This window comes from Bos indicus, chromosome 22 (genome assembly GCF_029378745.1).
Source record: "Bos indicus isolate NIAB-ARS_2022 breed Sahiwal x Tharparkar chromosome 22, NIAB-ARS_B.indTharparkar_mat_pri_1.0, whole genome shotgun sequence".
NCBI classification, from domain to species: domain Eukaryota; kingdom Metazoa; phylum Chordata; class Mammalia; order Artiodactyla; family Bovidae; genus Bos; species Bos indicus.
Window position 1 is genome coordinate 39,481,411 of NC_091781.1, and position 13,580 is coordinate 39,494,990.

The window sequence follows — 13,580 nt, forward strand, 5'->3', positions numbered from 1 at the left end:
CACTTAGGGGAATGGATGCAAGTATCAGACTGTCCCACTTTCAAACTGAGCGCCAGTGACTAGGAGGGTCGGACAGGCAGACAGGGGTCACTACTCAGGAGAGGCCTCTAACTTGCTCCTTGGGAAGCCACTTCCCCACAGAGACTTTCCTTTCTGTAAAAAGGGTGTATCTCAGAGGGCTGGTGTGAACAGCAGTCAACAGAGACAAAGCAATTCCCCCCAGTGCCTGAGACAGACTCAGTAAATGTTAACTGCTGTTGCCTGTAACATATAACTCCTCTGAACAGCACTGTCCAGAAGTCTTTTGTGCAAAGATGGAAAAGTTCTATATCTTGAGCAGTGTAAAAAGGTAGCCATTAGCCATGTGTGGCTACCAAGAATTTGAATTTCAACTAGTGTGATTTTTCATTTGATTTTAAATGGAAATAGCCACGGAAAAGGAGATGGCAACCCACTCCAGTGTTCTTGCCTGGAGAATCCGCACAGAGTCGGACACGACTGAAGCGACTCAGCAGCAGCAGCAGCGGCCATGTATAACCAGTGCTAACAGGATTAACTAGACATTAACTGAATGTTATAAAGACTCCCTAATCCATGGAAACTTATTACTTTATTTACAACCACTTCAGACTTCTGAAATCAAGAACTCAGCTCAAAAGGAAAGAAATGTCTTCCCTGTAACTCCTTCCCTTTAAGTTCCGTGAGATCGCTTAGCTTTTAAGACCTGAAAGGACAACGGTAGCAGGCACCAAGGGCTTACTCAGCGGACTGCCCTGCATGCCCCCTGCCTCTCCTACGTACACTTTGACTAGTCTGAGCCAATCAAGCTAACTCCATTTCTCTTGCCAGTGACTGGATGAATCTTGAACACGTGATTCAGTTCTGACCAATGAGGTGGAAAGGTTGATAGTCCAAGGGAGGGGTGCTCTGAGGCAGATTTTACTTGCTCTTCAACAGAGACATCGGAAAGTCATACTTTCTCTTTCTCTGGACTTTATACCTCTGCGTTTGACCTCCAGAACTGCGGAAGTCATATTACAGCCATTAGAAAAGGGATTCAAAGTACCAAGTCTACCAGCTAAGGTTGGTTGGTGTAACATAAACAACATGGAGTGTACCTTACAGGTGGCAGAGTACAAAGGTGCTCTGCCCTCTAGACACATAAGTTTAGAGATACATTGCTCTTATTATTAAGACAGGAGAGTCCGCAGGTCTTTTCCAGATGCTAAACCGTGGTAACCGATACAAAAGCAAATCCTTATACACAGACATGCCCCTGGAAATGACTGCAGTATGAACTGGGGAGAAAAATCCTGGTAATACTGCCAGCCAGGAATCCTCAGGACAAAAGAAGCTAATCTTGACTTGTTCCTGCTGGCACAGCAGGTCCATGGTCCAACTGGCCATAAGTGTTGAAACGTCCTTTTCACACCCCAGTGAATGGTGAGAGAAAGGGCAAACTTTACACAAAAAGGATGTTCTAAAGATACCTCATTAGAAGGTGGTGTAAGAATATAAAAGCCACAGGACATTCAATAACTGTCAAAATCACTTCCCGAGAGGAGAGTGTGGACTGTGCACTTCACAACAGTGAGGAAAAAATACCTCCCATTATCACAGAGAGCCCCAGAAGCAGAAACACACCACAAATGGCTTCTCTCTCATCTTTGCAGACACTCATCATAAAGTCTAGTTACTACAGGCTCATATTTCATTTTCCTGCTAAAGTTTCTCAACAACCAATCAATACCAAATGTACTAATGGCACCCTGCTCAAAGGAAGAGTGCTGTCCTAACACATGGAACTAGGGGGAAGGGGGGGACAGAGACACTGGTTCCAGGAGGGAAAGAGGCCAACAATAATGGGGACAGAGCAACTAAATGATACCTTTGGGAGCAGCAGATTTTCATGCAGTTTCAAGAAGCAGCTCGTTTTCCTCCCAGGGAATGGCCATCAGACTTGGAGAAAGTGGATTAACACAAACAGGAAATTTGGATCCAGTGGCTTCCCAAACTCAATGAATACCTCAAGGTAACCAAAATTCATTAAGCGGGTTCCAGAGAATAACACATAACTTAAAACAGCCCACAGTCCACACATTCACTGTCTGAAATTCACTCCATCATGGATACAAGGATGATAATGTAAAACATTTAACAAATCAGAGGCAATGAACACTAACAATGGATGGTAGAGGGCAGGTATTCAATCCTAAGGTCCCAGAACAGGAGTGGTCGAGGCAGAGATGAAGGGGAAATTCAGGGGGATTGGGCCAATGTGTTTTTAGGATTTTTAATCATCTACATGGCTGTACCAGTGCCAGGACATACAAAGAGTTATACTTCTTAAAATTAGGACACTAAATAATCTCCTAAATTTTTAAGCCAATTTAAGAATACCTATACCCTTCATGGGGAAACAGTGGAAACAGTGTCAGACTTTATTTTTGGGGGCTCCAAAATCACTGCAGATGGTGACTGCAGCCATGAAATTAAAAGACGCTTACTCCTTGGAAGGAAAGTTATGACCAAGCTAGATAGCATATTCAAAAGCAGAGATATTACTTTGCCAACAAAGGTCTGTCTAGTCAAGGCTATGGTTTTTCCAGTGGTCATGTATGGATATGAGAGTTGGACTGTGAAGAAAGCTAAGCGCCGAAGAATTGATGCTTTTGAACTGTGGTGTTGGAAAAGACTCTTGAGAGTCCCTTGGACTGCAAGGAGATCCAACCAGTCCATTCTAAAGGAGATTAGTCCTGGTTGTTCTTTGGAAGGAATGATGCTAAAGCTGAAACTCCAGTACTTTGGCCACCTCATGCCAAGAGTTGACTCATTGGAAAAGACTCTGATGCTGGGAGGGATTGGGGACAGGAAGAGAAGGGGACAACAGAGGATGAGATGGCTGGATGGCATCACCAACTCGATGGATATGAGGTTGAGTGAACTCCAGAAGTTGGTGATGGACAGGGAGGCCTGGCGTGCTGCAATTCATGGGATCACAGAGAGTCAGACACGACTGAGTGACTGAACTGAACTGATACCCTTCATGATTTTTTTCTCAGCAGAGATGCAGGTTGATTGTATGGCATATAAGAGGCTTTTCAATCCTTCCAAAATGGTGATAACATCTCCTAGTGAAGACTTATTTTGTGATATTGGAACACCCAGCTGTACAATTGCTGACTTTTAACTTTTATTCTTAAACTGGCTAACTTTTTATAAAATCTTAAATATGTAATTAATAGGAATCTTAACACACCAAAACAGAAAATAAGCACAGCCTTTCATAAATTAGGGATACCAGGATATAATGAAAGTCACAGGATCAAATTCTAAAATACTCTTCCAGGTGAAGGCCCTGGGCAAGACCTGTTTCTTTTAAAAAGTGATATTGGCAAGTGACAGACAATTATTATAGACCTATTAGCACTAAATTGTGAGTTTCTCCTTGATAGAGAACTTAAGAAGAAATGACTTTATTATGCTAAAGTCAAGTACTTATACCACAGTAGAGTCATTTTTCACATGACATAAAAATCACATTTAATACTACACTCAGGGAAAACATTATTTATTATACACTGTAGTATTATTAATGAAAAGCAAGGATTCCTAAAGTTACCAGAAGGCATTTGTCAAGAAGGCAAGGTTCCACATGATACACCTACTACTGATTTGTTTTTTTTTTTTTTTTTTCACCTAAACAAAGTCTTAATTACATGATAAAATACAGAGTTTAATATAACTGAAATGGAGGAAAGGTTAACTTTTAATAGCAAGGAAGAAAACCAAGAAGATGTTCTATGTTTAATGCTACTGATCTCAAATAGGGTCATGGGAAATTAGCAGCTGAGAGATGGAAGTGAGATTAATTTCAGGATCACTTAACAAACTATTGAAGACCAAAGACAGCATTTTGCGTGGGTATCAGACAGGAGCAATATTCAAGGTGGACTCACCACAACACAACCATATATCACTTAACACTTTTGCTCAAATACAAGATTAAACTTGAGCTTAAACCAAGTTCCTGTCTATATGTAAACAAATAGAATAGCCCTCTTTAGGCACACAGTAGACATTTCAGCCACGTAATGGCAATACTACTGATAAAAGTTCAAAAGCTAATGAAATTCAGTAAGCTTTCCCCTACTTTTTTAAGGCTCACCTCAGCAAGAGAGAGACAAGATAAGGAATAAGGGTGTAGTTCATCTTAATGATTGCAAGGGAAACCCAATAAAATGTTACTCAGCAAGACATATATGAATAATATTTTATTTGCCAAAAAATTTCACATAACAGAACTTAACAATATCCAAAGGGAATGACAGAAACGTTTCTCTCTTTTATACAGTCAGAAAGTGGGTTTTACAAACCAAACTGCATATAATAAATGAGTACATTTTGTTAGGTTACAAAGGAAAACGAGTAGCCTTTAAGTAAATCACACAGCACATTGCAAATCACTGGCTCTTCAATTATCAGGCATGTGTAAGGCTAGGTATGCTATTCCTTTGAAATCTTTAAATTAATCATGTTCCTCTACTAACCCATACTCACCCGGCCCCTGCCCCAAAGATACCAGTTTTAAAGGAGAGAGTATCATCCTTTCAAATTTATGACCAGGAAAAAAGATGTCTGACTTTGATCCATCACAGGTATGAAAAATACATACTTATAGATAATTCTCTGTATGCCTTCTGTAGACCCACTAAATGTAAAGATTACTAAATATTAAGATTTATGTTATATCAAAGCAAATATTGACCTTACCTCTGCCTGCGTCAATATTTACTGCTCTGTACAATAAATCTTGATGTTCAAACTGCATCAATATCAGTGCATTAATTTCTGCATGGCTCATATCAGCATCTTATAAAATTTGAAATGCCAGTGAAAATATTTCACTTGAAAAATGTAGATATAGCCAATTAAAGAGACAAAAACGGCTTTTCCTTTCCTTCTGGCTTTCTTTGCAGTTTTTTCTTCTTCCTCTCCCCTCAAAATATTAACAGTTACAAAGAAAACTGCCTAAATTTGATGAAACTCAGCCATCTATTATAAAAGAATTATTTTAGGAAATATTATGAATGTATTGGCATAATAAAATAAAACATTCCAGATATATTTCTATAAGATATTATAATATTATATACATATAAATGTAAAAAGGCAGTATCCACCATTTCTCACTGATAATCACAATTAACCTTTGTGTACAGTCTCCCAACTTTTCGTTCTATTTACTGATGAGACCTATTACCCAAATTATTTTATGCATCTTGTAGTTCAACCTCGTTCATATTGGTACATGTTTACTAAGCATTTCATGATAAGGATGTACTAAAATTACTCAAGTCACCACTGATGGTTCTTTAGGCTGTTACACTCACAATGGCACGCTGGGATACATACAAGTGTTTCTGAAAGACAAATTCCTAGAAGCACAGGCGCTACATCAAAGACTACCAGCATTCAATATTTTCATAGATTATGCCAGAGTCCTTTAAAAAAAAAAAAAAAGGCTCCATCAACCTGCTACCTTCAAGGCCGAATTAAAACCCAAACTTTCAGCCTTCCATTTACCCACGTTTTAAACATCTCATCATAGCAACAATTGAAACTTTTATCACTGTTACACAGCACTTGATACCAACCCAGCATTGAATAAAACTTCATCTACTAATATGCTTTTGCCAAGGGTCACAAGGACCCTAAGGAGTTTATTGATGTCCTCTTACAACATATAGTAGCATCTGTTAGCTTTACAAACGCTTGTGAAACCACCTCCAGAGAGAAGATGCCAAGAAATGTTTGAACTCAAGTGGCACAGATTAGAACAAAGTTAAAAAGAAGAAGATAAAGAACACATCTCTAAGTTACTAGAATAATTTTGTTCAAACGATGGAAGAGAAAAAAGCCAAAGTCTGCACGGAAAAATGTTCAAGGTACCTAAGGCATATGGCACCACATTTTTCTCTTTTATACATAAAGTCCTGATTACTGTGTGACCACACGTGTTTTTTTCTCACTCTATCTATCCTTGTAATCATAGATCAAGTGCAAAAAGAAAAATAACAACAACGAGTACCTACAGGAAAAAATAGCTTGTACTTTGTCCCATAAACTATTTCTATTTCAAAACATTAAGGTAGAAACAGGGAGGTATAAAGATTAATTACAGACAAAGGTTCTGCTCAAGAAACATAAAGTTTAAAGGGTATAAAATATGAACAAAATACTATACCATGTCTTAATAGGTTCAAGTCCAAATTTATCTTTACAACCAACCCACCATTCCTCACTTACTCATTTAAATTAAATGCAGTGCCCTCTTCAATCATTCTGGGGAACATCTCAGACAATTCATTTGCTTTCTCTTTCATATACAAAATGTAATCAATTCCCACTGGCTCTTTCATATCTCAAATTCCTGACAATACAACCTCAACATTTCTCACAGTTTCTGCTCTCTTCCCGTGCTGACCAATCCTTAATCCTACAACCTGAGGTCTCACTCAAACATAAAACCAACTTAGACCATTTTCACCATAAAAGCCTTAAATGTGTCCCTCAGAGTTCTAGGTCACTAGGAGAATTCTGTTGGACCCCTCCTGGTCTACTTCCGATACGCTGCGTTATTCCCTTAACTCCTTCCACTTGACCACACGCCCCAGACCCAGTGAGGTACTTCCAGCTCCCCAGTCAAGGCTAGGCTGTTTATGCCTCCAGGCTTCTGCAGTCCTGGCAAACACCTGTCCATCTCTAAGGGAAGCTGGCAGGAGCCATTCTGAGGAATTTCTCTGGCCCCTCCCACTACACCACAACAGCTGGCACACAATAACTTCTACTTTGAAACTGTAAATAGATTACTAGAGAATTGTAAAGAAGATAGAAACTCATTGTCAAAAATAAAGAGCAAACTGATGAGCGAAGAGAGTGCAGTCAGGTAGACATACCCTTGAGCCGGGACTTAACGAGACTCGATCTCAACAGTGTGGTCCCATCAGATCAGAAGGTCTCTGCGGCAAAGGGAATGTCTCCGGGGAAATGATTCCCTTAGGAGACTCCGTAGGAGGTATCAGGGGCGGGGCACAGGTTCCACAGTGCTTTCCACTCTTCTAATGACAAAAGCAGACCTGGGCAGGCATTTGTGTATTTTGCTTTACCCTGTACAGATGTTATTAGAAATAGGCATGGAAATGTTACTTTAGGAATTTAATTATGTCTTACGTTCACCAGGGGAGCTCGTTACTTAAAAGGATCCAACGGCAAAACCTTTTGTAAATCACCCACTAACGTATCTGGATTTCACGGCAAGATCCCCTTCGTGAGTTCCAGACTCTGGTATGAATTCATTTATCCATCCATGCATTCACCTACTTGAAAAATATGTTCCAAATACATACAAGAGGAGATATTCTGGCACACAGCAGGAAAAACAAGAATAATAAGCTATAATCTTTGTCCTTAAAAACTCTACATTTAGCTCGGGAAAACTCTCTCTCTCTGCCTCTTCCCCTTCCCTTTTCCCTTTTCTCTCTCTCTCTCTCACACACACACACACACACGCATGTTATAAAACAAGATGTTCATATGCACAGTGCAGTGGGGTGGCCATGTGATTAACAGCCATACCCAGTGAGTACATGTATTACTGCTAGCTCTCAATGCCATATAAGGTATGTCCTTTTATCTCCATTTTAGAGCTGAGCAAGTCATCAAACCCCAGGACAACCCGCAAGGCCCCTGGAAATCTCATCCCACAATTTCCTGGCCAGGAAGGAACACCTCTGAGAGCAATCCTGCTTGACCTTCACCTGGTGCCACACCAGACACTTCTTTCAAGGAATTTTGCTCATGGCATATCTCAATTTTGGAGTCCTCTAAAAGTTAGAAATGCCCCCCCCACCCGAATTGAGTCACAGAATCTATCTACACAAAAAGAACATGAGATACAGATTATTAAAAATGAAGAAAACCACTGAAGAGGATAAATTAAAACGGCGTGGGAGGAGAAACCCACCACCTGTTTTTCCCTAAGTCTTTGAGGAGGCGGAGAGGAAACAGAAAGCTTTATAAAAATGCCTCAAATTTCTACTTGAACTTGCTCCAAATTTGTTTCTCATTTCCCTTTCCGGCAACAATGACCTACCTAGCATGTGTTACTTTTTGTGTAATACTTACAGAAGTTCTGGGCGAACTCCAAAATTCATGAGCTGTCATCACCTCAAATAACACAGAAAAAATAGCTGTATTTTAGTCAAGAAAACCAATAGAAGAGAAGTAAAAAAAGTGAAAGTTGCTCAGTTGTGTCGGACTCTGTGATCCCATGTCCATGGATTTCTCCAGGCCAGAATACTGGAGTGGGTAGCTATTCCCTTCTCCAGGGGATCTTCCCAACTCAGGGATCGAACCCACATCTGCATTGCAGGTATTTTAATATTTCCAGTAGACACCTAAATTATTGTTACTGTTTTTCTCAATGTAATTCTGTATGAAATACACCAAAAGGTGTCCTCCCCCCCTTTTTCCTGTTCTTGGTATAAGGAAAATATATCCAAAGATATAAAGCAATCTTGAAGTTTCATTATTATTAACAGTTAATGATAATAATCTTACATTTATGTTCTGTTTCATTTCTCCAATGCATGATGTTTTCACACTAAACTCAGACATTATGACCACTCCTTTTTAGAGTAGAAATAACTAAGAACCAGAGAGACAGTCTATCTTCAGATGGGCACAACGGGACTAAAACACCAGTCTCCAGGCTCCTCAATAAACAGTCCTCCTAAGCTGCTGGTGTGCACAGTGGCATCACACAATACGCCTATGAAGTAAGGCTGTTGATCATTTTCAAATATAAATATTATCCAAGATGATGCAGTGACATTGAAATCACTTGCCTAGTCCTAACGTGGTAAGTCACACTATTAATGAAGTATGATCATGACAATATCCTTAAAACAAGTTCTCCACAGCTCAACTACTTATGTAACTCTCCTCAAGTGACCAGTGGGCTGCTACCAGAATAACCAGATCAGCATCATTCACCAAACCCCACCCTGTACCCAAAGGCAACCTAACGATGAAGGACACCAGAACCCAGGGGCCCCAGGACCACCAACACCGATTCCTCTCCCTGTTCCACCTCCTAAAACATATCACTTCCTCATCTGTATTCTTCCCAGAATTTTTCAAAAGCAGGAACACAGGAATCACTGTGAATGCTAACTAGAACATTTGCTGGGGACATTTCAGCTCAAGGGAAATGCAAGGCCAGAAGAAAAAGAGAGACATGTTCCAAATCTCTGCACAGTTTTGTTTCTGAGTCAGGCTAACATCTGCTCATGGGGGCAGGAGGGAAAGGGGACGACAGAGGATGAGATGGCTGGATGGCATCACCGACTCGATGGACATGAGTTTGAGTAAACTCTGGGAGTTGGTGATGGACAGGGAGGCCTGGCATGCTGCGATTCATGGGGTCGCAAAGAGTTGGACACGACTGAGCAACTGAACTGAACTGAACTGAACATCTGCTCAAAACCCCCAGCTGCACCAATGTGATCAGGAGCTGGCAAACCTTTTCTGTAAAGGGCTAACTGATAATAGTCTAGGCTTCTTGGTCAAAGTTCTGTGTGGTAACTATTCAACTCTGCAGTCTTAACATGAAAGCAGCCATCAACAATAGCCAACAAAATGGATATGGTTGTGTCCCAATAAAACTTTACACACAAATACAGGTGGACGTTTGTAGTCTGCCAAGCCCTGAACTTGAGGATAGTTTGTTCGCTGAACCCTCATTCCCAAATCTCAAATGGGCAATTCTTATGAATTATGGCTGATAGAATTTAGCTTGCTGAGCTCCAAGGATTACCTAGGGATCTCCCAGTAACAATCATAGCACCCAAAAGAGAATTCCAATAACAACAGTATTACCAGTAACAAAAGTACTAATAGTGTGAAAAACAGCAAAAAGTAACATTAGGCACTTTATGCCCAGAATTTGTTAAATTTTTCACACACATCTCATTTCATTCCCATTAACAGCTTTATGAGGGAAGTTCTATTAATAATTCCTTTTTCAAAGATGGGAAGACTGAGGCTCCAAGCAGTTAAATGCCTTCCCAACATCATAAAGATATTAAGAGATATTAATGGTAGATATTAAATTGAATCACAGTCTACATACATGACTTGAAAAATCACTCTGTCACACACAACACCAACCCCCACCCCCAAAGTATATCAGTGCCTTATCTTAGGAAGAACTAATACAAATTTGTGAATTAGAGTCATGAGGTTAACACCTGGACCATTAAACCCCTCTCTCATGAAGTGGACTACTTCACTATTGCTCAATTCAAAACCATTTCCCTCTACAGGGAAGTGCAGTTCAAGTGCCAAAGAACATCCTAAGACTTCTTGATGTGAAAACCAGTATTTCACCACTTTATTGAAAATAACCATTGATACCATGGAATGTTCCAGAAGATGACTATACACCTCAGCTGGTGACTCTCTTATGCTTTTCTTCTCCTTTAACTTTTGTTTTCCCCATTATGCCTAGCAAGTTACTTCAGTGATTCTTCTAAGCCAGTCTATACCCTTCTAAGGGATTCTTCAAATAACTGCCTTATCCTGGCTCCAGAAAAAAGTACAACTAAAACAAGGGTTGACAAACTACAGCTTGTGGACCCTATCCAACCAGCCACCAATTTTAGTACAGCCTGCAAAGAATGGTTTCTCTATTTTTAAAAGGTTGAGGGAAAAAAGACTAAAATATAAGATTTCCTGACACATGAAAATTATAATAAATTCAAATTTCGTTGTCATAAATACATTTCTGTGAGGACACAGCTAGTTTGTCCATCTACCTATGGCTGCCTCTGCACTACAACAACAGAGCTGAATAGCTGCAACAGAGACCACATGCCCTGCGAGGCCCAAGACTACCAGATTCTTTATGAAGAGCATGCCAACCCACTGAAGATAACCTATGAGCTTTTCCACCGATACAAAGAAACTGAAGTCACTCAGTCATGCCCGACTCTTTGCGACCCCATGGACAGTAGCCTGCACTGAGTTCCTCCGTCCATGGGATTTTCAAGTCAAGAGTACTGGAGTGGGTTGCCATTTCCTTCTCCAGGGTATCTTCCCAACCCAGGGATCAAACCCAGGTCTCTCGCATTGTAGACAGACAATTTACCATCTCAGCCACCAGGGAAGTCCACCGATATAAGCAGTTTTCAAATCCAGACACAATGCATTCCAGAAATACAAAATGGAGACTCGTCAAGTCCAGAGTTAAGACGATCAACCACTGCTCCACCCCAAAGACCACACTACTAATTATGCCCACTCTTAACTAAATAATGGGAAAAGTCACTGCCGTCTGCAACCGTACATGCTGATGTCATATAAATTCCTATTTCCCAACAGCATTATTTTCAAAATTGATGAAATGTAAACAGCAGGCCACTTTATGCCTCTTCTTAACTTCTATCAGAGCCACAGAAAACAAAATGATAAATTTTCTTTGGGTTTCTTGGCAGGAACCGATATATATATAATTTCAGCCTTCATCTCCCAATTTCCTTCATTTATCAGAAATGGTGACAAAAAAATTTCTAATTAGATAATTCTAATCTCAAGGAATGGGGTGTGATGGAAGACTTCAGAATCACTATCTGTTCTTGCAAAACAAAATAGATAGTCTATTCTCCCTAGAGGGGCAGGAGATTTATCAATAGACAAAAGGATGCAAAAAGCCAATAGATAAGGTGTAATTAAAGATCAGGCCTATAAATTTTATACTGACATAAACTTAACAGGATTTGCAGGTGGAAATTCAGGGTTTAAGACCAGGGTATAATCATGACAATAATACCTTTCAGTTCTATGAGCCACAACATAGAAAATGCATACATTTATTATTGAGACTAATACTCTGTGCCTCCAAGCACTTTCATAAAAAAATTTGAATTATTCAGTGCTATAGTGATTTCCAAAGTGGTCTATCTTGCTCAAAAATTCCTCCTTAATTAGCTAAAAATACATTTCCCATATATTTTTGAGCATCAAAATCTCTTTTAGAGAGATTTAGATCACCTGTCTTTTTTTTGATAGTTGTTAGACGCATAAACCAGAAAGGCCTGTATATTCTTGTAGATTTTTTTTTTTGCCCCTTAAAATGTAAGAAAATTATTTCCAAAGTAGTACTCAGAGTTGTAATAATGTATACTCTCTCTTCACTGACTCCAATTGAAAAGAGCTACAGCAATATCGCAGTGGGCTGAAATATATAAAACTAGCAAGATCTGATTAGAAAATAAAGTTGCGTTTCTTAGATTAAAGCATAATAGGTCATTTTGATACGTGATGCTTTGCAATATTTAGCAGATATTTAGCAGCTTGAGACAAAGCTTATATTTTCTGCTCTCTGAAATCACAGCCTCTGGGAAGAGACAAGAAAAGGCCACGTCTTTCGGAAAATTACAAGTTTGGTACAATAACTCATTAACAAGTAAAGTTCAGAAATAAATGCAAATTGAGGGGAAAAGGCAGGTTGAGGAAACAGGTGGGAGATAAATTAAGGTACTTATCACCTTGAGGAAAAACAGGCTTGAATATTTCAACTTTCAGGGAACTACAAAAGGTTTGAACAAACAGAAATCAGGCGTGAAACTGATTAAAAGTGTGCCTTTGAGTAAGTGTAATGGGACGTGAACTGGCCCGTATGATCACGATGGGAACCAGTCAACTTACCCGAGTAGGCCCAGTATGGGTCGCCCGAAGCCTTGCGCCTGCGGATCTGCGCCTGCACCGAGCTGCCCTGTCTGTTCTCGTGCAGGGTCCCCACGTAGCCCTCCGTCAACGCTGCAAGACAGGAGAGGTGCAGTGAGTCAAAACCGTCCCCCTGCTGCACCCAGGAGCGGTGTCAAATGCACACAGCTCTGTAACTGCCTAGAAGCACAGACCTTGGGGTAGCTGAATAGAACTTCCTGACTTTATAGAACAACAACTACAGGAGAACCTCAGGAGATTACAAGGATTATCATTAATACTAACAATAGCTTGTGTATGTGTTAGGTCGCTCAGGCATGTCCAACTCTTCGCGACCCCATAGATTGTAGCCTGCCAGGCTCCTCTGTTCAGGGGCATTTCCAGGTAAGAATACTGGAACGGGTTGCCATTCCCTTCTCCAAGATCTTCTTGACCCGGGGTTCGAATCCTGGTCTCCTGCGCTGGCAGGCAGATTCTTCACCGTCTGACCGAACTACAGTGAATCTTTTCTCCGTACCATGAACCCGAGGTGCACTAAACCCTTTACATGCATCATCTTGTATAATTTGCAACACACCACCAGGCAACAGATGCAGTTTCAGTAACAGGCCCATTCTATTGATAAGCAAACTACAGCTTAGAGTAGTTGAGTAACTTTAACAACTAGCAGACCTGGAACTCGCAGCTTTGGTTCCAACTGTGTGTATAAGCCTATACCCTAGGTGCAAAGTGCGTCCAGCCTTATTTAATATTCACTGAGCAAGGAGTCATTCCATCTCTTTTACAGATGG

General features: G+C 40.3%; 1 protein-coding gene across 5 annotated transcripts in view; it reads right to left on the minus strand.

The window, feature by feature from the left end:
- The window catches only part of PTPRG (protein tyrosine phosphatase receptor type G), a 773,938-nt gene that overhangs the window by 559,008 nt on the left and 201,350 nt on the right, over positions 1-13,580 (minus strand). For all 5 annotated transcript variants that reach the window (XM_070777123.1, XM_070777125.1, XM_070777122.1 and 2 more), the window contains exon 2: positions 12,772-12,882. In XM_070777123.1, coding sequence (XP_070633224.1) covers positions 12,772-12,882 — 111 coding nt within the window. The remainder of the gene's footprint in view (positions 1-12,771; positions 12,883-13,580) is intronic.